Source organism: Panthera uncia (assembly GCF_023721935.1).
Source record: "Panthera uncia isolate 11264 chromosome A3 unlocalized genomic scaffold, Puncia_PCG_1.0 HiC_scaffold_11, whole genome shotgun sequence".
Lineage (NCBI taxonomy): Eukaryota > Metazoa > Chordata > Mammalia > Carnivora > Felidae > Panthera > Panthera uncia.
The window spans coordinates 44,628,128-44,654,811 of record NW_026057578.1 but is presented as its reverse complement, the minus strand read 5'-3'; the positions used below and the strand labels follow the sequence as shown (position 1 = coordinate 44,654,811).

At 37.4% G+C, this 26,684-nt stretch overlaps 1 protein-coding gene across 5 annotated transcripts in view; it reads left to right on the top strand.

Annotated features, from left to right (window-relative positions):
• The window catches only part of RALGAPA2 (Ral GTPase activating protein catalytic subunit alpha 2), a 324,029-nt gene that overhangs the window by 120,165 nt on the left and 177,180 nt on the right, over window positions 1-26,684 (top strand). Inside the window, exons 17-21 of one of the 5 annotated variants that reach the window (XM_049650097.1) lie at window positions 2,555-2,695; window positions 8,896-9,027; window positions 11,115-11,212; window positions 16,052-16,124; window positions 17,570-17,746. In XM_049650097.1, coding sequence (XP_049506054.1) covers window positions 2,555-2,695; window positions 8,896-9,027; window positions 11,115-11,212; window positions 16,052-16,124; window positions 17,570-17,746 — 621 coding nt within the window. Of the gene's footprint in view, window positions 1-2,554; window positions 2,696-8,895; window positions 9,028-11,114; window positions 11,213-16,051; window positions 16,143-17,545; window positions 17,747-26,684 lie in introns of all 5 variants that reach the window. The other 4 variants (XM_049650096.1, XM_049650095.1, XM_049650100.1 and 1 more) reach the window with 4 other exon arrangements.

The following is a 26,684-nucleotide window of genomic DNA, read 5'->3' as shown; positions in this document are numbered from 1 at the left end:
TAGACCAACACCAATACTCTACGTAAATGTCTCCCTCCAGTCCTGAAAACTAAGTGCATTATTCTCTCTTCCTGGCACCATTATTGTTCTCAATAATCCTCGGTGCATTTATGCCAGTGAGCTTCTGTTTTATCAGTGTTCTTAGGCATCTGGAAACATATGGTATTGCATCAGTAAGAACTCTTACAAAAGTCTGTTTAGAGTATGTCGCTTAAAAGTCATAAACCTGGCCTTTAGAGGATTAAAAATTAATAACACTTGGAACCATAACTTTTAAAAAGATAATGGGATAAGAGCTATTGAGTTGGATCAATCTATTATCTTCATGTATCTTGCAATACATATGTATTTCCTGTTTTACTTCACATTTTTTCTTTTTAGTTGCCTGTGAAAACAACGGTCTCTGAAGATTTTATTGTATCATGCTGTTTTATAAAACTAATCTATATAGACTATTAGTGGTTTTACTCAGTTCTATTATTTTTACATTGTGTAATAACTTGCCTTTCCATCTTTTAAAAAGGCCCAGAATACTTTTATGGTAGGTGTTGATAGTGTGGAAGCCACCTTTTAATGTTTATTTATTTTTGAGACAGAGAGAGACAGAGCATGAACGGGGAGGGTCAGAGAGAGGGAGACACAGAATCTGAAACAGGCTCCAGGCTCCGAGCCGTCAGCACAGAGCCTGACGCGGGGCTCGAACTCACGGACCGCGAGATCGTGACCCGAGCCGAAGTCTGCCGCTCAACTGACTGAGCCACCCAGGCGCCCTGAGGCCACCTTTTAATGAGAATAGCAGCTCAGGCAGTTTTTGTCACCTTTAGCGTTAAGGTGTTTATCATGGAAGACCCATTTGAAAGTGATTTATTTTTTCTAATCCCAGTACGAGAATAATTTAAGATTATTATATTATAGGGGCGCCTGGGTGGCTCAGTCAGTTAAGTGTCCAGCTCTTGATTTTGGCTCATGTCATCGTCTCGCAGTTCTTGGTATGGAGCCCTGTGTTAGGCTTTTGCGCTGACAGCGTGGAGTCTGCTTGGGATCCTCTCTCTCCCTCTCTCTGCCCCTTGCCCCACTCTCTCTCTCTCTCAGAATAAATAAATAAACATTAAAGGAAAAGATTATTATAACTTGCCCCAGTGACTACACTTAATCTAGATTAAGAAAATGATTGAGAAAATGTCAGTGATGGTGGCAAGACAGAAATAATAAAACAAGCAATTGCAGAGTAGAGAAAGAACAATTTAACAGAGAAGGAACTAGTTTGCAACTTAAAAGGAACTGGCAAGGAGAGTCTTAAAGAATTATAAAGGAAAACTTTGCTCCTGAGTATGAATGATGCTAAAATTTTAGATGTCTAAAATGAGTGATTAAAGCAAGTCAGTTTCCACACAAAGTAATTATTATAATTATAATAATTATAAGTTTTATTATTTCTAAATATCTAGTGATCAGTTTTGGAAAAATACACATTTGATTCATAAAAGGAAAGCTCTTTCAGACGCCCTCTGACATTGAGAGATGAACACATCTTTTAGGAAATTTGAAGTAAGTCAGTTTGACATTCGCATGGAAGTCATTTGAAGTATCATCTTAACCATTTGTGAAGAGTGTGCTGTAATCCCATTGCAGGTAGTCCCTGTGGATTCCCTGTGGGAATCAGACCTGGGAATACTGACAGCCAGAGGAGGGGGGGTTTGAGGGGGGAGGGGCAAGGAAGTAAAAACTTTGTTTCACCCTCTGCAAATGTGTCATTACCGTTTGTACTTGTATTCCGTGAATGTGAAATAAAGTGATGTAAAAATAATAAAACAACAAGTCAACCTTTATATTTTAGTTTTAAGGATAAAACTGATCCCACGGATGGTGGTTTTGTATATAGAGGCATATTCTCTTCCTGTGTTTATCTGTTTTCTCAAATGGTCATTTAAATAGTGGTCTGTAGAAAACTTGAGAACATCATAAAGTTCATCCTGAGAAATTATGGATTTAACAAGCATGAAATGTGATATACAAGGATGGGTTTCATGGAGATTTTTGCCTTTTTACCCTCAAATATCAAATCTTTTAATGTTCAACTTGACTTTCATGTGTTTCTGTGCTTTAGGATATTTAATTTACTAAATGATTTGCTTTTGGATACAGTCAGCTCTCAGTAAACCAATTTTTAAATTATTTATTATTTATAGAACAGTTTTTATCTTAGGCTAGATTTTCCCCTCCCTGCCCGTTGTCTTTTCATGTATGTGTCCTTTAGGAAGGGGAAATGGATTATAGTGTCTTCCCAAATAAACAACCCAAATGTGAGTATGATACAAAGTGATACAGTGTGAGTGTCCATTCTCCCATGTCATCAGAATGACTGAAGGTTGGCTGTATTTAGAGACTACAGTTAAATACTCTACTTTGTACTGACCTCCTTTAAAGTTTAAAAGACCTTTTTTAAATTTGAAAGAAAGCCAAGAAAAATAGCAATAAGTTAAAAAAGAAAAGAAAAGAAGTGAAAGATCCTAATGTGCTTCTGACATAATTGTTACTTTATCTCTCCTGGAAGCTAAGCGAAGCCAGTCTATCAGCAACTGTGTCCACCTCTCTGAGGCTTTGCCTGCCACTAAAAGCGTCCCGCTCCTCCTTCACACCGTGAGCGCTCTCTTACCTGGTCTCTCTTACTCCTCTTGCTCTCACAGGCTGTCAGGTACTGTAACGCTGTCTCATGTGTCCGTCAGTGTCCCTGGGCTTCTCCTGCTTGCCTGTAGGCCTTGCTTCCTTTGTTAATACCCCCCACACTGCGCATGCGTGCCTGGCCATTGCACTTTGCATTTATTTTCAGTGAATATTAATAATTGTTTTTATGCAGTTAAATGTTTAGCAGCAATTAGTCAAGGAAAATTTCTGCAGCACCACTGGTCTTTGCTCTAGGACCTTTTGACCCATAGTTTCTACCAGTGATGGGCGCCTTCTATACAATGCCTGCAGCACAAAAGTTTTGCTTGCTGTGCCTCCCCAAAATTGATAAACGGGAAAAATCATGTAGGCAATACCTCCTTGAGATTAATAAATTGTAATCATGTGTAAAGTAATGTTTATGTTTATCAGTCACACTGATTATTGATTTGAGTAGAAAAAAAAAGATGCTAAAAAGTGCTAATTTTCAGAACAAGGAAACATTGTTCTTGTGCTCTAGCCAATTAAAATTGAGTTCACCCACTTGTAGTTTGTACACAGTGTATTTTCTGGATTACTGAAACGTTATGGCATCAAAAATGATGATTTTTGGCATAGACCCCTCAAAAAAAGGGTCTACTGTGCTCTGCAGTGAATAATTAGGCCTATGTCCAGTTACTGTTCAGAGATTCTAAAATGAACTGACTTTCATGCTAAGAGGGATATGTTTTCATGTTCTTATTTTCAGAAAGACGGCATTGTAAATCAGTATTTATTTACTATCGGAGATAGCCTGAGTGTGGCTTTCTGTAGCACTAAATCATGCCATATTGTATGATGATGTAGTGTAGTAAAGCATAATTAAATCTTACTTCCCCTGATGAGCATGTAAGATGTCATATTATTTAATTCACAGAATATGAAGGAAGAAATTTGTTTCATTGAGACTACGGATTACACTTCTCAGAAAATACTTTTCTCTAGTAGATACCAAAGGTGAAAAGCAATACGAATGGTAACATGATCCCCAGTCAATTAAGTTACTGATGAGCGTCAACTACTTGATAATCTGGTTGTCAAAAAAGTACTACTGCCTAGAGATGATTAATAAAGTATCTAAAATAGTTTTGTTTTCTATTTGGCTGGTATATAGTTAATATACACCCAAAAGGCATTCTTTTCATGGTGAAAAGTTTTTGTTCTTCACAGTGCATTTTCTTCCCCATATTGTTTCCTTTGATCAAGGTTTCTACTAGTTTGTCCAGAATATTTTCTCTTAAGAAATCTATTTTTGGGGCGCCTGGATGGCGCAGTCGGTTAAGCGTCCGACTTCAGCCAGGTCACGATCTCGCGGTCCGTGAGTTCGAGCCCCGCGTCAGGCTCTGGGCTGATGGCTCGGAGCCTGGAGCCTGTTTCCGATTCTGTGTCTCCCTCTCTCTCTGCCCCTCCCCCGTTCATGCTCTGTCTCTCTCTGTCCCAAAAATAAATAAAAAACGTTGAAAAAAAAATTAAAAAAAAAAAAAAAAGAAATCTATTTTTGTTCACAATCTCAGTTTGGAAACCTTTTTCTCATTCACTATTATATTTTAGTTTATTCAGATTCTTGATTCATACACACACACACACACACACACACACACACACACACACAGTTCCAACAGAAGTTAAATATGATTTAGAACAGTGGTTCTCAACTGGGGATGATTTGGCCCCCCGGGGAACATTTGGTTGTTACAGCTGGGACGGTGCCTAAACACCGGCCCCTAGTGGGATGCTGCTGAACACCTGACAGTGGCTGCACAGGACAGCCCCTACCATGAAGAATCGTCAGACCCAAAATATCAGTAGTGTTGAGGTTGAAAGACCCTGATTTGGGGTGAAGCAAAGCAGGCCATGCCAAGTCAGTATTTTCCTGCCTTTGCCATCTTTATTCCTGGTTTTATAGCATGAAGGGTAAAGGGACTTAGCCATGTAGTGACACTGAGAACAGTCTGCTGTTCCTTGTGTTTTATCTGACAGCTACAGTAGTGAACTCCTCCTTAGTATGATGCCATTGCCCTTTGGAACTGTCCTATTGAGAGACTAGGCCAGGAACAGTGCATATCAATCCTACTTTAGATTGTGCATTCTCACCGGTTGGCACACGAGAGTATTAAATTTCTGCCCCAATTTAAATCCTAGTGTGTTGGCATATATTGCTTACCTATGGCTAAGTTTAGATATAGGTAGATGTATATCCACCTATACATAGTATGCAGACACTTTTAATGTTGACTTTCTGGCCACAAGGTCTTTACTATAAAAATGATTGCTAATTTTGTTTTCATTTGTTAACATTTCTTATTTTTGTTTCTCGTCTATATGTAAAAATTTCTTTAATAATCTAAACAATAGAGGATTACTTACCTTCAGCCACTCTTATATTTATTCTGGTCCCTTTGGGACTCCATTTGGTGGCAGCAGATTTGGGGGAAACTAATAACCACCTGTATCCCATTTATATGAATAGCTACATGAACACACACGTGGGAAGTAGAACTGGCAGTTTGGTGATTTTCCTTCCTCTCCTTTGTGAGAACAATGCTTTCCAGCTGTTTTGCAATTTTAACTGCTTTTATGTTGGGACATTTATCAGTCTGTAGTGCTTATAGGCCATGCTGATGATAGATTTTATTTTTCCTTTAGGGCCATTGTAGTTGTAGCAATTAGAGGTTCAGTGATCTTCTCTCATTCTAAAAGAGACTTAATGGTACCAAACTGAAAGCCTTGTTTGGCTGCTTCTGCCTCTGGTTGTCAGGCTTGCAGGTAGTACCCAATTGTCAGGAAGTGCTTGTTGTCAGGGTCTGGGCTGGTTCACCTTTGGACCTCCTAAGAAACCTCAAGATGTTGAGTTGACTTCTATCTCTTGTGCTTTTTAATAGGCTCAAGTTGGTCTTATGCACAATGCTTTTAAAAAGAAATTAAACTATTCATTTTGCCTTTGCAACCTTGTATGAGGGATAAATGGAACCCAGAATTTTGGTAATTGAAGAATGAGTCTCACTTCATTTAATAAGATTGATTAAGAAAGCCTTAGATTAAAGACTGAGTGAAATTGCTTTGAAAAGTGGTCAGACGTCTGGAATAAATAGAAGTTTCTAAAGACTTTGCACTCTTAATTTAATTTAATCATGTGGATTTTTCTCTCAGTGGGAAAAATGAAGTAATTCTAATTTGATCATTTTCCTGGTGTTTTGAGTGGAGCCTTAGAAAGCAGTGATTTTGTAATGGTACTGTGTAGTTGACACTATCAAGAAGCTAGAAGGTTAGAACTTTTAAAATTTGAGTTACTAGGGTAGCAATGCTTGCGAGACAATGAATGATTTGGTGAATCTGAGATAGAATTTAGCTCTTTGAAGTGATTTGAACAAATTGTGTGGTACTCAAAACAGAGAATGTGTTAGACCTAACCAGAATTTATAATGTAATTTTTATATAACTTAGATTGTTCATGCTTTGAGTATCACATAATCCTGTATCTTGATATTTGCATATCAGTATTAAATGGTCTTAATTTGTTATGAAACAGCAACACTGTGGAACGGGAGCAGTTTTGACATTTGTCCCTTTCTTAACAAATAAAAAGCCAGCAGAGGGAGCTCAAGAGCTGTTTAAGAAAAAAAGTATCAAGAAAATATTTTTGGTATTCATTTGTTCATTTATGCAAGGCATATATTGACTATATACTTAGTATAAAGTGTGAGAAAGGCCAAGAACTGTACATTTACAAATCAGGAAATTGGATTTTAATTGTGAGATAAGAATTTTAAATTCTTTTTCCACACTAGATCACTTAACAGTCAACTAACTATAGCAGTAGTTCGGGGAACCAATAGCATAGCAGTCCTCACAGTATGCTTGACATTATGATTCTCCCCTTTCTTTCCACCCTCATCATGGATGCTCCCATCCTCACCATTTCTGGTGATTTCTGTGGGCTTGGACCTTCTCCATCAGAGAAGTTCCTACCAACAGTTTTACAAATCAAAGCCTTAAAGCTGCATTAGGCCAGCCTGTTGGGAAGGCACACCAGCTGGTGATGGCAGGCTCTTCGTCCGTCTGTTGTGTTGAGGACCAGTGGGGACGCTCGAATTTGGAAACCATGGTGCTGTGACTGTACGGTATCCCACCAGATGGCGATGTTCTTTATCTTTAAAAAGATGCTGCCAGTGTTGGCCTGGCTCTTATTTGTTTCTGCTCCTAGCCCAGAAACCAACATCTACCAGTTTTTGGCATCAAGTTTAAGTGAATAAAAGCCACTCTTCCCACTGTCCATAAAAACTGGCACTTGCCAATCATTTTTAGAGAATTAGGAAGCTCTTGGGCTCCCTCTACTGATATTAGATTAACAAGTAGGTTCATTAACGAATATAAACGCTTCCCAGAAGGTTTCAGTATCTTGCATAATTAGAATAAACAATGAACGAAGGCAGCAGGGAGGGTCCGGTCTCATGGTATCATCTGGCTTCTGTTGCCTAATGCTGAGGAGCCTAGAAGCAGACCTGTGAAAAGGGCCTAGTCTATGCTTGCAGATGTGTGGGGAGATCACAAACATGTACACATGTCTTGTGTCTCTCTGTGGGAAAATGAACAGTTCTTGACTATTCAAGAGAAGATAAGGGCAAAGACAACCTGGAAGAGATGCGGCTTTAATGGGTCTGTGTGCTCTTGTCTTGCTACCTTGACCGTCTTTTGCTTATGCTCTAAGTTCAGCTTCCCGTCAGTGCCTAAATTTAGACTATGGCCCAGTATTCTGAATTATAAATGAAGGGTCACACAAACTTCATAGTTTTAAAGTCTCATTACGTGTATCAGTGTACTTTAAAATAGAATTTTTGTTTGGATAGTAAAAATAAAGCAGCACCCTTCTCTTGAAGTCCTGTGTGTTACATGTAGAGTAATACATACATACAACTTGACTAGGGAGAGCCAGCACTTTGGCTTATGTTCGGAGTAAAGGGTTATACTGAGGGTGGCACAAGGGCAGTGAGCTTCATTTCAGGTGAGGAAGTGGTTGACACTGCCGGGTAAGATAATACAGGCTGAATTTTTATCTTAGAAGGAAGGAAACTTTAGCTAAATTAAAATTTTTAGAAAATATGTTACAGCTATGTAGATGTAAAGTTTTATGACTGTAGGAGTGAGTGTGGAGTCTGCTGAGGGACCACATGGCAAGTCCTGTAGGAGGGGTGTCCAGGTAGCAAGGGAGGGAGGAAAGGAGGCAGGAACAGGTCTGAGGGTAGTGTGGAAGAGTGAGCCACAGAAAGGAGAGAGCAGTAGGTGCAGGTGGGCTAGGATTGCTGGAGACTAAAGTGAGTCAGAGCTCCTGTGGGGAATCAAATCTGTGGGGAGAGGTCAGGGGGAGCCCTGTGTCCACTGTGAGGATCCCAGGCTTGGCTGTACAATGATGTGGGGCCTCGGCAAGAGAGAAGTGGTGCAGTCAGATCTTGGTTTTAGAGGGACCTCTCTGGAGCCACATAGAGAATAGGGAACTCATTCTCTGGGAGAATATAGTTTGTAATAATGCTAGCTGAGATTATCCAGTGGCCAGTACTCACCTATGGCTTTCTATTTTATAACAATTATGTATTAATTCTCCAAAAATGCCAGTGGATCATTTTTGTACTTTAGTGATTAATTCAGCATTGCATTTGGTGGTAAAAGCTATTAAATAATTGTAGTATTTTATTTTGGACAGTTGTGCATTTATCTGTTGAAAGGAATGATAGAGTTGAAATTCCCATTTCCTTTTATCTTCCTATAAGAGAGAGAGTGTGTGTGTGTGTGTGTGTGTGTGTGTGTGTGTGTGTGTGACTTTCTACTCTCCTCAAATGTAAATTACCTATTCTGTGTATTTCCTGGTTCCCTCATTCCTTGGCATGCCCGGCTCTGAAATTCCAAGTGACTTTCACAGTTCTCAACCATTTCTGCAGCTTTTTCTCTTTTTTTTTCTCCATTTTGAAAATAAAATGCTTTGCAGAACTTAAAATGTATTTTTAGAGTGGAATATTACTTGTTAACAAGTGTAGAAAGAAAACTTTAGTATGTAAATGCAGATTATCTTATTGTGTAATTTGGGGGGGGGGGGGAAGTATCCCAGACTACATTTTTAGAATCAGTTGGTTCAAGTGGTGAAATTATTTTTAAAAATCTTTGAATACATCTCTGCATGTTTTGTGTTAATGCCCACAGAAGTGGAAGAATGTCAGCAATCAGAAAATGCACCTGCCATGGAATCTGGCTGCCTGGGGGCAGAGCAGCTTATCATTCGGAGCAGCAGCACACCTGACGTCACTGAGCCGCCCCGCCCAGATTCCTCTCAGGGTACGGAGTAGCTGCAGTGGTTAAACAATATAGGGGGCGCCTGGGTGGCGCAGTCGGTTAAGCGTCCGACTTCAGCCAGGTCACGATCTCGCGGTCCGTGAGTTCGAGCCCCGCGTCAGGCTCTGGGCTGATGGCTCGGAGCCTGGAGCCTGTTTCCGATTCTGTGTCTCCCTCTATCTCTGCCCCTCCCCCGTTCATGCTCTGTCTCTCTCTGTCCCAAAAATAAAAAACGTTGAAAAAAAAAAAAAAACAATATAGGACTGTGGATCCTGGCTGGGAAGGAGCTGCACGCCGTATTGCTTTCTGCGTTTATTCTAACCCCACTCAATTTATTCCTCTCTCTCTGCCCCTCCCCCGTTCATGCTCTGTCTCTCTCTGTCCCAAAAATAAAAAACGTTGAAAAAAAAAAAAAAACAATATAGGACTGTGGATCCTGGCTGGGAAGGAGCTGCACGCCGTATTGCTTTCTGCGTTTATTCTAACCCCACTCAATTTATTTCAAGGAAACTTGCTTTTTAAGTTGATAGCAAGAATGTGGTTTCTGGCAATGAAATATTTTTCACTTTTTAATACACTTATCTAAAATTATATATACTTAGATGCACCTCTTTTTTTTAATGTTTATTTATTTATTTTGAGAGAGAGAGAGAGAGAGAAAACACAAGCAGGGGAGGATTAGAGACAGAGAAGACAGAATCTCCAGGCTCAGAGCTGCAAATGCAGAACCTGACGCGGGGCTCGAACCCACAAACTGTGAGATTGTGACCTGAGCCAAAGTCGGATCCTTAACCATCTGAGCCACCCGGGTGCCCCTAGGTGCACCTCTTTTAAGAGTAGCCTGTTTGAGGACTAGAGAGAAGTCCAGTGGTGGCTGGAGTAGGTGGGAAGCAGAGAATGCCACACCACAGGGTCAGGGCGAGCAGCAGAGTTAAGTAGGAGGCAGGGTAGGGGCATGCAAGAAAGGGTCTTGTGAGGAGAGCCATAAAAGTTGACAGTGAGAATGGAGGGCTGGCTGGACTTGTGAAAAAGTTTATTAGCAGCCTGTGAACTTTGCTGAGGCTGAAAATAAGCACTGCTGATGGCATCCATCTACACAGTGTCTCTGACACCTTCCAGCAAAGCAGAGAGGCAGATGGTCAGATCTGTAAACAATGAATGATGTGTTTTACAGGGAAAGTGCATGTTTCAGTTGTGTCTGGTGGCAGTGAATATGCTTATTATTTAGTTTTAGTTTCATCAGTTAAGAGATAAACCATCTTGTTTATCAACAGGTTATCTCATAGCCTCATCAAAATAGGGAAGTATTCCCTCTTAGAAATTTTCTTGAAGTAAGAAGATACACTAAAATAATTTGAGAAATGTATTATCTGAAAGATTTTCTGTTCTCTGAAAGGTTTGGTGTAAGACTGTTTTAAATTTTTTCCCCTTAAATATTTGGTAGAATTCACCAGTTGCCTGGAATTTTCCTCTAGGAAGATTTCAAAAAAACATTCACATTTTTAAATCATTTTAAGACCATTAAAATTTTCCTTTTCCTGTTTTGATTCAGATAAGTTGTGATTTTCTAGGAATTTGTTCAGTTCATGTAATCTTTTCAAATTTATTGGCCCCAGATTATTCATAAAACCCTCTTATGATCATTTTAGTGTTTATAGGCTATGTGGTGATATTCCCTTTTTTATCACTGATACTGATAAATTCATGCTTTCTCTCGTCAGTCTTTATTCTTGAGCAATACTGAACCACCTTCCTGCTCTATTTTCCTGTCAGCTCACCTGGCAAACTCAGGCAGCTTTCCTCTGAGATCCCATTCTCAAGGCCCCTAGGAGAGTCTTGTTACCTTCCCCTGTACTGACATAATGTGCTAGGTGGACCTATTGGCTGCACTCAATGCAGTCTCTTAAAAGCTATCTGTGGGTCAAAGATTCTATAGGGTAGGCTTGACCCATAGACTATCAGTTTGCCAGATCGTAACTCCTATTTTTACATACCTTAGGATATCTAAATTTGATTACTTACATATAATTTTTTTTCTCCAATTTTATCATCTAAAATGTTTTGTTAATTTTTTCCCCCAAAATCTCTAGGTCAAAAGGTAGAAAATATACAGACTTTGAGTTCTTCAGAGTCCAAGCCTATTCAAGAAAATAAAGGATATGTGAAGAAAGAACATGAAGGAATAACAGTAAGATATTTTCAAACTATATGTTTGTAATTAAAAATAAACATATAAATCATTGGCATAATAAATACACTTATTAGTGGCAGTTCTTTTAAAACATTTCTCCATTTAGATGTGTTATTGCCCTGAACAACCCTGAGAGCTCTTAAAGGCTTTCTTACTTTCTGTGTAAAATTATAGTCACACTACAAAAATAAAAAAAAATTAGCATGAAAATGGAATTTACCTTCTGGTCTGTACCTGGCATTCTATATTTTTAAGCAGGTATCCTTGCCTGTTAGACGTATATTCAGATTCCCTGTTCCTGAAACTGCTTTAGGTAGCATGTTCCACCTGACATGAGTTGCTAGATAAGTGATTTTTTTTTTGCAAAGATCAGTTATGATTTCTTTTTTAGAAAAATGTAAAATAGCATTTATCTCTTTAGACTGAATATAAAGTATAAAGAAGAAAAATTAAAAAGTAGCCCACATTTCATGCATGCACGTAACTCCTGCTTAGTCATTCTTTAAAAATATGTAGATATATATTTATAGAAAACTCAAACATAACAGAAAGGTGCACAATAAACAGAGAAAATCTCTCTCTAGTCCTCCCTGCCTAGAAGATAACCAGTGTTAAGATTTTCTGTCTTTATTTTTAAAGGGCATGTATCTTTTTATTTATGTTTCTTTATACTTGTATATATGTCATATATACATAAACATGCATATGTTTATGTATACTTATATACTAATAAATATATGTTCTGTATATACCTGCATGTGTATTTTGACAATATATGTATATTTCATACATATATGTATGTTTCAATAATCAAATACCTATATGCCCACCACCCAGTTTAAGAACTAGAATTTTTCTAGTGCTGTTGCTTTGGCCTATATATGTTCCTTCCTTGTCCCCTCAGAGAATGTTATATTGGCTTTGTGTTTATCATGTCCTTGCTTTGCTCTATAGTTTTGTTCTATATGTATGTATTTCCACATTATATTCTTTAGTGTTCCTTATTTATAAACTTTATTAAGTGATTTTATTGCTTTTGTTCACTCACATATTTCTAAGATTTATCAACACTGTGGCGTGTAGCCTAAGTTTTCTCTACCATATGACACTCCATTGTGAATATGTCACAACTTATTTTTCCATTCTGTTGTTGATGGATAGATTGTTTCATCTTTTTTTTATCAATGAAAAATGTAGCTATGTGCACTCTTGTATATGTTTCAAGATCTACATGTTTGAGATTTTTCTTTATGGTGACTATCTAGGCATGGGATTAATGAGACATAAAGTAGAAGAATATTCTTTACAAGAGACTGTATGTTTTCCAAAGTGATTACACCACTTATATTTCTGCCAACAATGTGTTGAGTTCCCATTCATCCACATTTTTGTCAATACTTGCTATTGTCAGATTGTGAGTTAGGTGGGTGAAAATGGGAATTCATTTTATTTTGCATTTTTCAGATTACTAATAAAGTTTAAAATATTTCCACATGTTGATTGACCATGTGTGTTTCATGTGACGTCTTTGACATTTTCTTATTGATTTTTTTTTCTTTTTCTCTCTTATTTGTACTAATTCTTTATATAGTCTGAAGAGTAATCCTATTTTGGTTATGTTTCTGGAAAATATTTTTTTCCAGTGTGTGGTTTATATTTTCACTCTCTCAATGGTGTCTTGATGAACAGAAGTTCTTAATTTTGGTATTTTTGATTATTAATTATATTTATAGTTAGGTTTATGAAATATTAAAATGCCAACTCTACAAGGATAAGAATATTTAAGTGTTTCACTTTTGCTGTACACATTTAAGTCTTTTATCCATCTTGAATTGATTCTTATTTATGGAGGTAGGGATCTAATTTTATTTTATTTTTTCCCACATGGATAACCACTTGTCCTTGGTCCCATTTATTGAATTCATCTTTCCTTCATTGATCTGAAATGATACCTCTCTCTCATATATACTTACCTTGACTGATTGGTTACTTTGTGTTTTTGGCCAGTAGTACAACATCTTAATTACTGTAGTTCCTCCACTTCTTTATCCCTTCCCCCCACCTTCTATTGGAAGCTATTTTTTTACTATCTTTTGTCTTTCATTGTTGTTTTTGAGAGTTCTGTCCATTCTGTTTAGTTGTCATTCCTTGCTATTCTTTGTCCTTGCCCTTCAGTTTTCTTGCATTATATTTAGGTGCATTTTCTTTTGGTTTATACATTTATCCTTTTTTGTATATGCTATGTGCCCTGCATCTTGTTCTTCCATTGTTTCTGGAAAATTCTTGGTAGTCATTTCTTCAAATATTGCCTCGTTTGTTCTTTCAGCTCTTTTTTTCTGGAATTTTGAGTAGAAATATATTTAGACTTTCTCATTCTGTCTTCCATGTTTTTATGTCTCTTTTCACATTTGCCACTCTTCTTGACCCTCTGGTACATTCTGGGTGATTCATTAGATCTGTTTTTCAGATCTTTGTTTTTTCATATGGAGTTGGCTATGTAATACTTCCACTGAGTTTTTTAGTTCAACAATGATAACTTGTGCTTCTGAAAGTTCAGGTTAATTCTTTTCAAACATTCTTGTAATTTCTAATAATTTCTTGTTGCTTGCTCATTTTTGTGATTGCTCATTTTTGTGATTTCTATCTTTTATGTCTTTAAAATAGTCACAAATTACAATTCTAAATTCTTTTTCTGATTGTCTGAAGTCCTTGCGGGGGCGGGGGGGGCCGGTAGGAGGGGGGTCTAAATCTAGTATTTGTTGTTTCTGAGACTCTTGTACATGATGATTTATTTCCTTGGGTATTCAGTGATCTTTGATTATGAGTTCCTAGCTGATGGATCTTAATCTACAGGAAATCTGGATGTCTGAAGTGATGGAGTTTCACCAGGACAATGTGCATTTGTTTCTTCCAAGAACCAATGAGTGCTCCTTTAATCCCGGAATCTCAGTCCTTTTGCCACTGGCAGTGGCAATAGTAGATTTACCCTTATGGCAGCCCTGTTTTCACTGCTCTCGTTTCTGCTCACTTTGTGGGGGGAGTATGGATCACTGGGAGATTTATTCTACTTCCCTGTGAGCCTGAAATTCTTACATAAAATCTATTTCTATAGCTGGAGGAAATTCCAAACATCTTTCATATAGTCAGAACCACCCACATTCTGCTTTTTAGCTTAGGAAAGATCCTGGGTATATTTCTGTTATCACATTAGGTATATATCATCCTTCTTTAAGGCTGGGTAGTATTTTTTTTTCATGTACTGTTAGTCTTCTAGATATTTCATCCATGACCTACTTCTGTGCTTTAGCTTAATAATTGTCCTGTCTTTTAATTGTATATCTCAGCCCCTCCTTTTCATTTGTTTGCTTGTTTAATATTTTTCCCTTTAGTTGGCTCATTGAACCCTAGGTTTCTTACACACTTTGCACTGGAGGACCTTAAATTCACATCTTCATTCTTGACTTAATCCTCTATTTCACTCCTAGATTTTTATTGCCCACTTACGGTACATTTGCTTTGGATATTTAGCCTAAATATGAAAATTAAAACATCAGAAATCTTCTCAAGTTCCTTTATCCTTATGCTTCCTTCTTTCCTCCCTCCCTCCCTCCTTTCCTTCATCACCATCATTCCTATGGTTCCCTAGGTTCATATCCTTTTGTGATTTAATTTTCTTCCACTCCCATATACAGGTCTCATATAAGCTCTTGTCTGTCATTCTACAGCATTTTCTTATTTATCTTTTCTTCTCCTTTTCCACCATCAAAAGCCTTATCATCTCATTCCTTATTCAGTCTAACAGTTCATAGCGGTTTTCTTCTTAATTTTAATATATCCCACAGATGACTACTAGACTTATCTTTCTAGTTGAATTTTTAATCACAGTAAACTATTATCTGGAACATACAGTTGCTTGTTTTGTCAATATTGGGTTGAAATTTGTAAGCCTGATGTTGAAGGCCCACTGGCAGCTACCTCTTTTAGAAGGTGGTCTGCGTTTTCTTCTTAACATTTTCCTTCTTCGCCTGACTGCCTTGCATGGCCTGCTATAATCAGCTTCTTTTCCTGCACATAGAACTTGCTGATTACCACTCAGTGCTTCCTGCCTTGAATCCCCTCCTGCCTTCTCTCTACCACTTCATGTCTGTTGCCTTCTTGAACAGCTGTCCTGTAACTGTGAGCCGATTAAGGTAACACTTTACTCTGCATACCTTTTAGAGAGAGTTTGCTTGCACATTTTGCTTATGTACACTGTAATCATTATGTGTAATGTGTATGTTTTGTCTCTCCAAGCAAGTTATAAATTTTAGAGGATGCAGATTGCCTCCAAATCTTTTAGTCGTCTCTATTTAACACAAGGTTTAGGTGTTGAGGCGGTGCTCAGGAAAGTCTGTTGCATATTTCACAAAGAGGCACTGAGTGACTTTTAGATGCCTAGATAGAATTTACACATTCCCTGCTTGCACACTCACCATTCCTGGGTAACTTAGGCCCTCTGCAAATTGGCTTCATTATGTATGTGTGCTCAAGCAGAAGTACAAATAAAACTTTAAAAATAAATTATTTCCATATAATTTGGCATCCCTTCTTGGTAGATCAATTTAATTGGATGTCACTTGACAAAGAAGAAGCCAAAAATTTCAGATCTTGAGTAATTTTATAATTCAATTATAGTAATTTGTGAACACATATCCTTCAAGTGGAAAACATCATTCAATTTTTTTGTTGCTATTATTATTGTTTGTTTCTTTTTCTTTATAAATGTGGACTAGAAACTTAGTCTTGTAAAAATTAGAACTTTCCTGTAACAAATGCAATATTTCTTTTTGTCTGAAGATCTTAGTCAGAAGAAGCAGCAGCCCTGCTGAATTGGATTTAAAAGATGATTTGCAGCAGACACAAGGAAAATGTAAGGAAAGACAGAAGAGTAAGTTCCAGGAAATGTGGTCTGTGTTCGTCCCACTTAAGAGTGGATCTATTTTGTTCTCTTATAACTTGTATCTTATCCTCTGAAGAGTCACGGTTGTGAATTGGGACATTTTTATTCCTGGAATCCCAGGATTGATGGGTGGTTAGTCGACACATACAGTAAACCAGGTCCAGTCCATTATGTGTGCCTTAGAGGCCTGTCCTTCCACCCCAGGTCTTTCTCCAGGTAAGAGACACAACCAAGGTCAATGGCTGGGTGAGCAAACAAACCCAGAAGGAAAACTGATCTTCTCCAGAAAGTTCTCACAGGCTAGGAACAAAAAGCTTCAGAAGCACATTGAAGTCAATGGTATAAGTATCTGAAAACTGAAATCTGATTCAAATCCTTGGATATATTATATATTGTAAACTGTGGCCCTAATACTTTGCTTCCATGAAGTCAGGTACCTGGCCATGCCCTTCTCAGATTGCATAACAGGCAGTTCCTGCAAATCGAGGCTGGTTTTGGTAGAGGCAGAGGAGCTCCTCTTAGGCTCCACCTTCAGACCCTGTGGGCTTGGAGTTCTGTGGCAGATGAAGTTAGGGACCTAACAGGTTGGTTTCTGGGGCAACTTTCAGTTTATCTGATGGCTGGGACATCTTGTAGTTCTTGGCAAGTGAAGAAAGGACAGCAAATCCCAAGCAACAAGGCTGAGGGATGGTCAGCAGCAAATACAAAGAACAGACAGAAGAGTAGGCAGACAGGAAGGGTAGACACATAAAACTGTTATGAAGTAGACAGGAGACTTGGAGGAGTAGACTGTCTAGGTCTGTTTTGTGTCAGACTAAATAGCTCTATACGGCTTAATAGCCTTTAAAAGCGTCATTGTATGATGACAAATTAGAACTTTTTAGTGTTTAAAGGGGAAAAAATTTCTTTTGGAGAAAATCTTTTGCAGTTGGACACTTCATCCCTCAGTGAGTGTGGGTGATTGACTCTGGGTTTAGGACTAAATATTGAGCTCAATGTATAAAGCATCCTTAGACTCTTATAGCTAGGAGAATAAACTTGCATTCATGGTGAAATGAATTCCCACCTTCTTCCTCCACTCACTCCTATTTTGTAGCTGTGTATATTGCAATAGAAAGCTTACGGACCTGATATAATCTTTTGGGTATATGGGATAACTGAATTAAAGACTTCCTTGAAAAGAATGTCACTTCATGAGACATGTTACATTCATGGAGCTTGTAATGACTATCAATGCCCTGTACCTGGGAGCTTTGTTTTGTTGGCAAAGATCCCTACAGAGTCACCTTTTGAGCCCCTATCCCCTGAAAGATTCCTGCTGCGTCAGCTGTTTAGTTACTTGCATGTTAGTAATCGGGAGCATTCTGATTTCCAGCAATTTGTTATTTCAGACTTCGGTTCTTCTGTTGTGCCAGGTGAAAGTGTCAGCAGTGACACAGCTCTGGGCTATAACAACGAGGCAGAGCTGTCCATGAGCCCATGGCCAACCTGTGACGAAGACCCGGAACTGAGCACTCCCACAGATGTTGTGACTGACTCTGATGCCCGCCACTGGTTACAACTGAGTCCCACTGATGCTTCAAACTTAACAGGTAACTGCATCTTTGAAAGGCATCAGTGTTACCAATTGGGAATCCCAGAGTTTCCCAGTTGCAAGAATTCTAGGGATCCGTTAGCACAATGATGATGGGGTGCTACCTCCAACCAAATTGGTGTAGTAGCCCCAACCACCTGTTCCTAATCAGTCATGAATTCTCAGAGTCCTACGTGGACCTCTCCACATTCTAAAACATTGGCCAGATAAGGGAGGGAGCAAGCCATGTCGAACCACTGTCCATCATGAGAGGAAGTGGTGATATTCATGCAAGCCTTTGCCATCCCTGACCACATTTGCTTTACTCTGGAAACAGAGAAGAGTAATTTATCCAACTCACATGTATCATAAATACAGAATAAGTTAAAGAGTTTGAATAGCTTATTGATTAATATTTTCTTTAAGTTTTACAATAAAATATTTGACATATAAGATAAGCTGCGACATATTTGTAAGTTATGGCCCATAGTACTAAAATGATCACCAGTGAATCTACTACCCAACTTAAGAAATAGAATGGCTCCCACACCAGTGAAGTTCCCTATAGGCCTTTCTCAAGTCACTTCCCTTCTCTCATCAGCCTGTCAGCCTATCCCCAATTTTTTCAGTAATAATTTCCTAGATTTCTTTATAGTTTTGCCACATGTATCTGTGTCCTCAAATAATGTATCATTTAATTTAAATTTTAAGACTTTAAAAAATGATATCATAATCTGCATTTTTTGCTACTTTTTCCCCCAGAGTATTATATTTTTAAGATTCATGAATGGACTACAGAGGCAAACTTTCTGGTCTGCATCCAGGTTCTGCCAAGGAATTTCTGTGTGGCCTTGAGAAAGTTAACCTCTCTGTCAATTTCTTTTTTGTAAAATGTGGGTAGTAATAGTCCCCAATATAGGGTTGTTGGAGGAATAAATGTGTGAACACGTAAGTCAAGTGCACAGAACAGTGCATATGGAAGTGCTCTGCAGTTTTAGCTATACACATGCACATACACCCACACACACTCACACAAAGTCCTTCCTGGTCCACCATATTCATGCTTATGGGCAGATAATCTCTTAGGAAAACAACAACAAACTAGAAAGCACAAATTGAGTAAAAAGTATTATTAAAATGTTAAAAATCATTATTTTTTGTTTTATTTTATTTTAAGAGAGAGAGAGCACATGCACATACGAGGTAGGGAGGAGAAGCGAAAGGGAGAGAGAGAATCCCAAGCAGCTCTGTGCTATCAGCATGATGATGGGCTTGATCCCAGGAACCATGAGATCACGACCTGAGTTGAAATCAAGAGTCAGCCACTTAACTGACCGAGCCACCCAGGTGCCCTGAAAATGCTAAAAATCATTTATTAATGATAAATAAAGGCTTAAATTTTACCTTAGTTTTTTTTAACCAAGCAAACTTTGGTTTTCATTAATTATGATATAAAATTTAATGAATCTCTAATGATTTTGGAAATTGCTGATGGAGTTACATCAAAACTTCATAAAATTTGCATAGAAAAATGGTGTTGAATAAAATCTTTTATCTATGAGAGAGGTAAGACTAAGAAGTAAGAACTTAATGTGTATTTAACGTGTGTATTTTAATTTAGATTAGATTCGTGAACAAAGAAAAACAAACCATTTAGCTATAAGTGAATAATGCATTGCCTTATAATCCTTCAGTGCTGTCCTTAAAAGACAGGAAACATCTTTGATCTATGTATTCAAATCTGCCAGTGGTTAGAATAGCCTTGCAGAGTCAGTGAGAAAATGATTGGCAAAATCATGTGTTTAGTTTCATAAATTATTGGGTAGCAATTTGTGCTTCTCAAATTTTTGATTCTTTTAAAAATGATTTACAATTCTTTATATATATAATGACATAGAGATACATGTAATGATTTTAAATAATAATACCGTAAATTTATAAAGTATTTAACAGTTTACAAAGAACTTTGAGGCATCCTTTCTGATTCTTTATTGTAAGCAGGCCAAGTCTTCTCAATTCTGTTTTAGAAATGGAGAAACTGAGACCCAGAGAAAATATATTGTCTAGCTAAAGTAATTACCACAGCTGGAACTGGCTTCCAAAGTGTTTTGCATTTAGTGCAGTGCTGTCTACTCCTCTCTACTGCATTGCTGTTAAAATTACAATTGCAACACCCTTTAAACTATTTGAGAATTATTTATGCATGTATGGAATAAATGGTTTCTTTGGGTCCAATATACAGATTATTCAAGGGAAATCATCAGCGTGGTACTGTCAAAGGCAATAGTAAATTTTCAGTAAGTTGAATTTACAAAAACAAGAACTAGTTTTAGTTATTTTTATTGAAAAGAAAGAAAATTGGGTGCTTACTTCTTTTGTCTGTCCTTTGGAAAGATTAGTTTTGATCCTACTTCAGAGTATGCATGGGACAGGTCAATTTAATAAACTTGTGTGAGGTAATTTCACATGATGCACTCTATGTTGTGATTAACTCCTCCAAATACTTAGTTTTTCTTTGAAACACTAATATAGAGAATCGGTACACTCAGTTCAATAGTTCATCTTGTCATCTGTGAAAAGGACAAACTGTAATATGATAAGGTTTAAGGATTATCACAGCTCTGAATTTAACTTTCTGTTCTTAAGAGAACAATTTCTTCATAAATGTACAAAATAAAATTCATGTTAGCCTGATCTTCAGGACATGCAGAGTATGATCAAACAATTTGAGTGTATCTTTGTTTCTTGTTGAATAATCCTACCAATTACCAAATGTTTAGGATAACAAACTGCTTCTAAAACCTTGAATCCATCACTAGCAGGTTAACAATTTTATATTTCTTTTCTCATTTACATTATTACACATTTGCTGAAAATAACAGCTAAATTTATTGTTCATTGAAAATGATTGTTGTGAAAGAAGTTATTTATATTCACATTCATATATTTCCTAGAAATAGGGCTATGGCACGACATGTGGGCGCATCCAAACTACCATGGGATTGGTTGCTTACCTTCTAAAATCTTTAAAATGAATAATGTATGTCCGTAAAGCAGATGAGGAAGAAGAGGGGAGTCAGGCCGTAGTGGTGGTCAACTGAATGCCAACCGGCTACTTCTCTACTTTTGATCATCAGAATCCAGGCCTGATTTTTCTGGTTTCAGAATGAAGGTGTTTCAGTTGAGCCTTTGGGTTTGTGCCTTTTGTTTAGTTTTCAAATTGAAAGGGAAATTTATTTACAAAGTGCCAGCAATGTTTCATCAGCATTCTACCAAGTCTACATAAAATTGCAGCCATGTGAAATCTCCATCTGGTCATAAGTGCCTGTTTTACCAATTACCAAGACATTTCATGACTAAAATCCTTTGCGTATTTGAACAGTTCTATACTTTAGATTTCTCTGTTAAAATCATGTGTGTTTGGAGAAAAATTATGATTTTATTGGTTTGCAAGACTTTCTACTTCAATAAAATGTTTTAAATGCCTTGTAGCATTTAGTAATAATGAAACAGAAAGATACTAGGCTAGTATGCTAGCTTGCTCATGAAAAAGAAAATAAACTAAGTACTTGGTATTTTTAGGGTGGCATGAAATTTTCTGAAATCTCTCAAATCCCCATTTTTAATTAAGTGCTGCTTCACTGAGGAACCATCTACATGTAAAATGTCAGCATCTGTTCTGTTACTTATGCCATGAGTGGAAGTAATTTTGGGCAAAAACATTTCAATTCGTTTAAAAAAGTGACACTAATATTGAGCATACAGTCCTTTCGTATACTTCTAAAGGACTCAACATAATTTGATAATGTGATAAGGGGTGTTTCCTAGGATTTTTATCATTGAGGCATAAATTTTTCTGAGAGCAAAGCAGTATTAAAACAGACATTCTACATGGGATTCTTTCATAACTGAGAATCTATTAGTTGGCTGGTAGCAGGGAGGTACAGGTGACAAGGTACCTGGCCTACATTTCCTTGGAGTTGTTACTCAGCCAGAGTTCCAGTGTGATTGGAATGCTGGGAGCTGATCTCTCTTTGGATGGCTGCATTTTGGGTGGTGGTAGAGGATGAGACAAAGCTTGTAAATCATCTACCTATTCCCCTTACCTTTTTTTTTTAATCCTCAAAGGATTAAAGGCATCATGACATTCTTTATGAGAAACATAAATGCCATATTATTTGTTCACTTGGGGGCTTATATTGATTTATAAGTACTCATTAAGCCTTCAACATAATTTCTCAGACTGACAGATGTACTTATTTTACTGATTAAACATTAGGAAGGTGAGTGTCTCTTCTGAGGTTTTGTAAACATTCGAGAACCTAGAAGGTCTGTCATTAGGCTTTTGCTATCTCTACTTTCTTTCAGGTACAGTATGTAGGAATTCCAGCTTGGACTATATCTGCTCATTATAATGTCTCTCTTTAACTGATTATATGATTCCTCTGTAAGAAATACAGATGTGTTTTTCTTTAAGAAGGAACAGTGCTTCTGTGTTTTGGAAGGCCCTTCCATGACACTATGTGCCATCGTTATTAAATCCTTTGTTTCAGTGTCTTGGGATCGTTCCATAACTAATATAATAAGCTCTCAGCAGCTGTCATGGGTGCAGTGTTGGAAGGATACAGAACTGTTCTTGGATCTGCCCCGGCTCCTTGTCAGGTTCACTCCTCCTTGCTCCTTTTGGCCAGCTTGTCATTTCTCTACTTGAGTTCCTCACATCCATATATTGTACTTCCATTTCTTTGATTAGGCCTTAAAACACCAGCAACATATATACTCAAAATGACACCCAGTGGGGCGTTAATTGCCTAGAAATCAGTCTGTCTTCATTTGTGTGGGGTAAGCAGTAGAACTTGGGGATGATTATGTTAATGAAAAGTGTAATAAGACAATAGAGAAAGAGGATTAGTGGTGGAGGCAAGACACAGCTCTTAAAACTCCCTCCAAAGGTTCAAAAGCAAAGCAAAGCAGGGCTCCTGGCTGACTCTTATCTCAGGGTTGTGAGTTCCAGCCCCACACCGGGTGTAGAGATTGCTTAAACAAACAAGAAAACTTAAAAAAAAAAAAGAAGAAGCAAAGCAAAAGCAACTTCAACAGGAAGCTGAAAGTAAGATATTAGAAATAGAATCAAATCAGCAACTACAATAAATATAAACCATATAAACTTGCAGTTGAAATCAGAAACTCATGGAATCAGAAATCTCATTTACATTGAAGAACTAAAGCCGAGCCATATGATGTTTACCAGAGGTAACCCTAATACATTGTGTTCAGGAAGACCATAAGTAAGTACATACATTGGTAGCTGGGAAGAAAGATCACTGAGCTAAACTAAATATATGTCAGTTACATAAACTTTAAAGCAGAAATCACTTATTAGTGACAGTAATAGCTCTGAATTTATATGAACTTCATAGCCTCCAGATATATGAAGCAAAATATGACAGAATTACAAGGAACTACTAATAAAACCATAATCATAGTGGGAAATTTTAATGTGAGTTCTTATTAATTGATCAGTCAAGCAGAGAAATATTGGAATAGAGAAGATGTACACAATACAATTTATCCTGATTGAATGGATATATATAAAAAACTTTGAACTTCAAAATACGTGTGATTTTTAAAAGCTCATGGAACATTTACAGAAATTGACCAATTAGATCATTAAGTCTCAACACATGTCCATACTTTGAAACTATACCACATCCTGTGAATATGATGAAATAAATTAAGAACAAAATTAAGAGACTAAAAACTGCACCCCAAATAAATTAAGTCCAAAAGAAACTGTGAATTAGAAAATACCTCAAACAGAACTACAGTGAAAGTTACATACCACAATGTCTAGATTGTAACTGAAGAGTTATATGGAGGAAAATATATGGCCTTAGGTGTGTATATTAGAAGAGAAAATTATTGGGGTGCCTGAGTGGCTCAGTCAGTTAAGTGTCTGACTCTTGATTTTGGCTCAGGTCATGATCTCATAGGTTTGTGGAATCAAACACTGACAGCATGGAGCCTCCTTAAGATTCTCTCCCTCTCTCTCTCTGCCCCTCCCCTGCTCATGTGTTTTCTCTCTCTCTCTCTCTCTCTCTCTCTCTCTCTCTCTCTCTCTTAAAAGAAAAAAAAAGAAAATTATTGATCTATGTGTTCTATTCAAAAAATTAGGAAAAAATGGCAGAATAGTATATAGAAGTTAATAAAAATGAACTAAGAAAGTTAAGAGAATGCACATATATACTAGAAAGCAGTGAAGATGATCAAAAACAACTCTTCAAAAGCATTAATAAAATAGACAAGTAGGCAGGATTAATTGAGGAAAAAATAATGAGGGTAAAAAGGAACAGAACTACAAAAACAATGTAAGCTTTAAAAAATAATACAGTAGGTTAATTTGAATAGATTTATAAAAATAAAGGACAATTCCCAGTTTTACTGAAGCTTCAAATAAAAGAGAAGCTATCTTTTCCTGTTGCAGAGATTAGAAAGAAAGCTCCCAAAATTGTTATTTACCTTGTGACACCTTGACAGTAAAACCAGACAAAATGAGTATTGAAAAGGAAAATTAGAGTCTGTCTCAGTTAAAAGCATATAAATGAAAATCCTGTGGGGTACCTGGGTGGCTCAGTTGGTTAAGCATTTGACTCTTGGTTTTGGCTCAGGTCATGATCTCACAGCTTCATGAGTTTGAGCTCCAAGTCAGGCTCTGTACTGGCAGCATGGAGCTTGCCTGGGATTTCTCTCTCTCTCTCTCTCTCTCTCTCTCTCTCTCTCTCTCTCTCCCCTTCTCTGCCCCTCCCCCACTTGCATGTGTCTCTCAAAATAAACAAACTTAAATTTTTGCAAACAAAAATCCTAAAAAAATCATTAGCAAATGAAATCCAAGAATATTAGGAAAAGATCATACATACATCAGAGCTAAGAGAAGTTCACTTCAGAAATGCAAAAGCAAATAATAACAATGATGCAAAAGAAAGGTCTATCATGAGAAAGACAGCAGACAAATCCCAACTGAAAAACATTCTACTAAATACCTGATCAGTTCTCCTCAAAACAGTTAAGGTCATCAAAAACAAGGACATGGCCAAGAGAAGGTGAAAGAAACATGACAATTAAATGTAATGTGATATCCTGCATGGAATCTTGGAACATAAAAATTAATAAAAGACATTAGGTTAAAAACCAAAGAGGTCTAAATAAAGTATGGACTTGATATAATAATGTTTCAATATTGGTCTATTAATTATAGTAGGTGTACCATACTTACATAAGGTATGAGCAATGGGGGATGTCAAATTAGACATTTGTCTAATGTTAAGTTAGACATAAATCCACAAGGACAGGGACGGCAGGAAAAAAGGCAGTAGTAACCAACTTTTAAAAGTTGTAACAGATGACACATGGCCAAGGCATCAGCAGACCTGAGGGCACTGAATCCTGTGTTGGTACTGGGGAGAGCCACGAAGCAAGCTGACTGAAGTTATTGTAGATTTCCTAGAAGGGTTAAAAAAGTGTCCATATGAGGTAGCTATAGAAGTAGGAGGAAATGGTGGGGCTAAAAACAGGCAGACTGTTTGGAAGTCTACTTAAGAAGTAGTTAGAACTTCATCCCAGAAGAGGAAGCAAATAAATTGGGAGGTTTCTGGCCTGGAGTCACCAATAAACAGCTAAGTATAGAGGTGCTGTCTTGAAAACAAAGGAACTAAGGAATAATTTGCATACTCTCTGAGCAGTAGAGAGTCTTTTTCCTAGAATTTGGGTTCTAGGAATAAAAGCCCCAAAGAAAACGTATGTCTGAGGTTTTCTGAGAACATGGTGAAACTCTCCAAAGATAATGCCTGTGCACTATGCTTCCATTCAGCTTTTTGTGGACCATTCTTAAATATGAGCAGATAGCCAAGATCCCCAACCATTTGAAAAAGGTATCTAATATGAAAACACAAGACAAATATAAGAATATGGGATGAAGTAGGGGCGCCTGGATGGCTCCTTCGGTTGAACGTCCGACTTTGGCTCAGGTCATGATCTCACAGTTCGTTAGCTCAAGCCCCGCATCAGGCTCTGTGGTGACAGCTCAGAGCCTGGAGCCTGCGTTGGATTCTGTGTCTCCCTCTCTCTCTCTCTCCCTGCCCCTCCCCTGCTCATGCTCTGTCTCTCTCAAAAATGAATAAACTTAAAAAAATTATTAGAAAAAAAGAATATGGGATGAAGTAGAATGGAGCAGATCTTAAAAGGAGTCTGAAAAAAGTCTATTTAACCCATCCCCCCCAAACAGGTTAAGAGTACACTAATCTTAATGAACACTGAGTAATGTATAGAATTCTTGAAATCATTATATTGTACACTTAAAACATATTAATATAACACTATAAATATTTTTTACCTTAGAGTTTAAAAAAAAAGGCTGGGAAGAAATAAAATTTTAAAAAGCTATTAATATCTTCATGAGGTAAGAATATACTGTATCCATGAAAGAAGGACCAAGAGTATAAAAATGGACTGAAAACAAGAAAGATCTTTTGGATATTGAAAATATGAACAGAGGGGCACCTGGGTGGCTCAGTTGGTTGAGCATCTGACTCTTGATTTCGGCCCAGGTCATGATCTGAGAGTCATGGGATCAAGCCCCACGTGAGGCTCCATGCTGATAATGGAGCCTGCTTAAGATTTTCCCTCTCTCTCCTTCTACCCCTCTCCCCTGCTCATGCTCTAAATTAAAAATAAAATAAAATAGAAATATGGCAGCAGAAATAAATTCAAATCAATGGAAGTCAATACAATACCTGGATATTGTAGTCAAAAGGGCCTAATGAATTGGCAAACACAGTGGCTGAAAATAGACCAGGTGACACCAGGAGGCTTCAGAACACTAGGTACAAAGAGGATACAAATTTTGCCAACTTAATAATTTTCCATAAAATAATTTCAAGCCTCAAAATACTGCTTGCTGA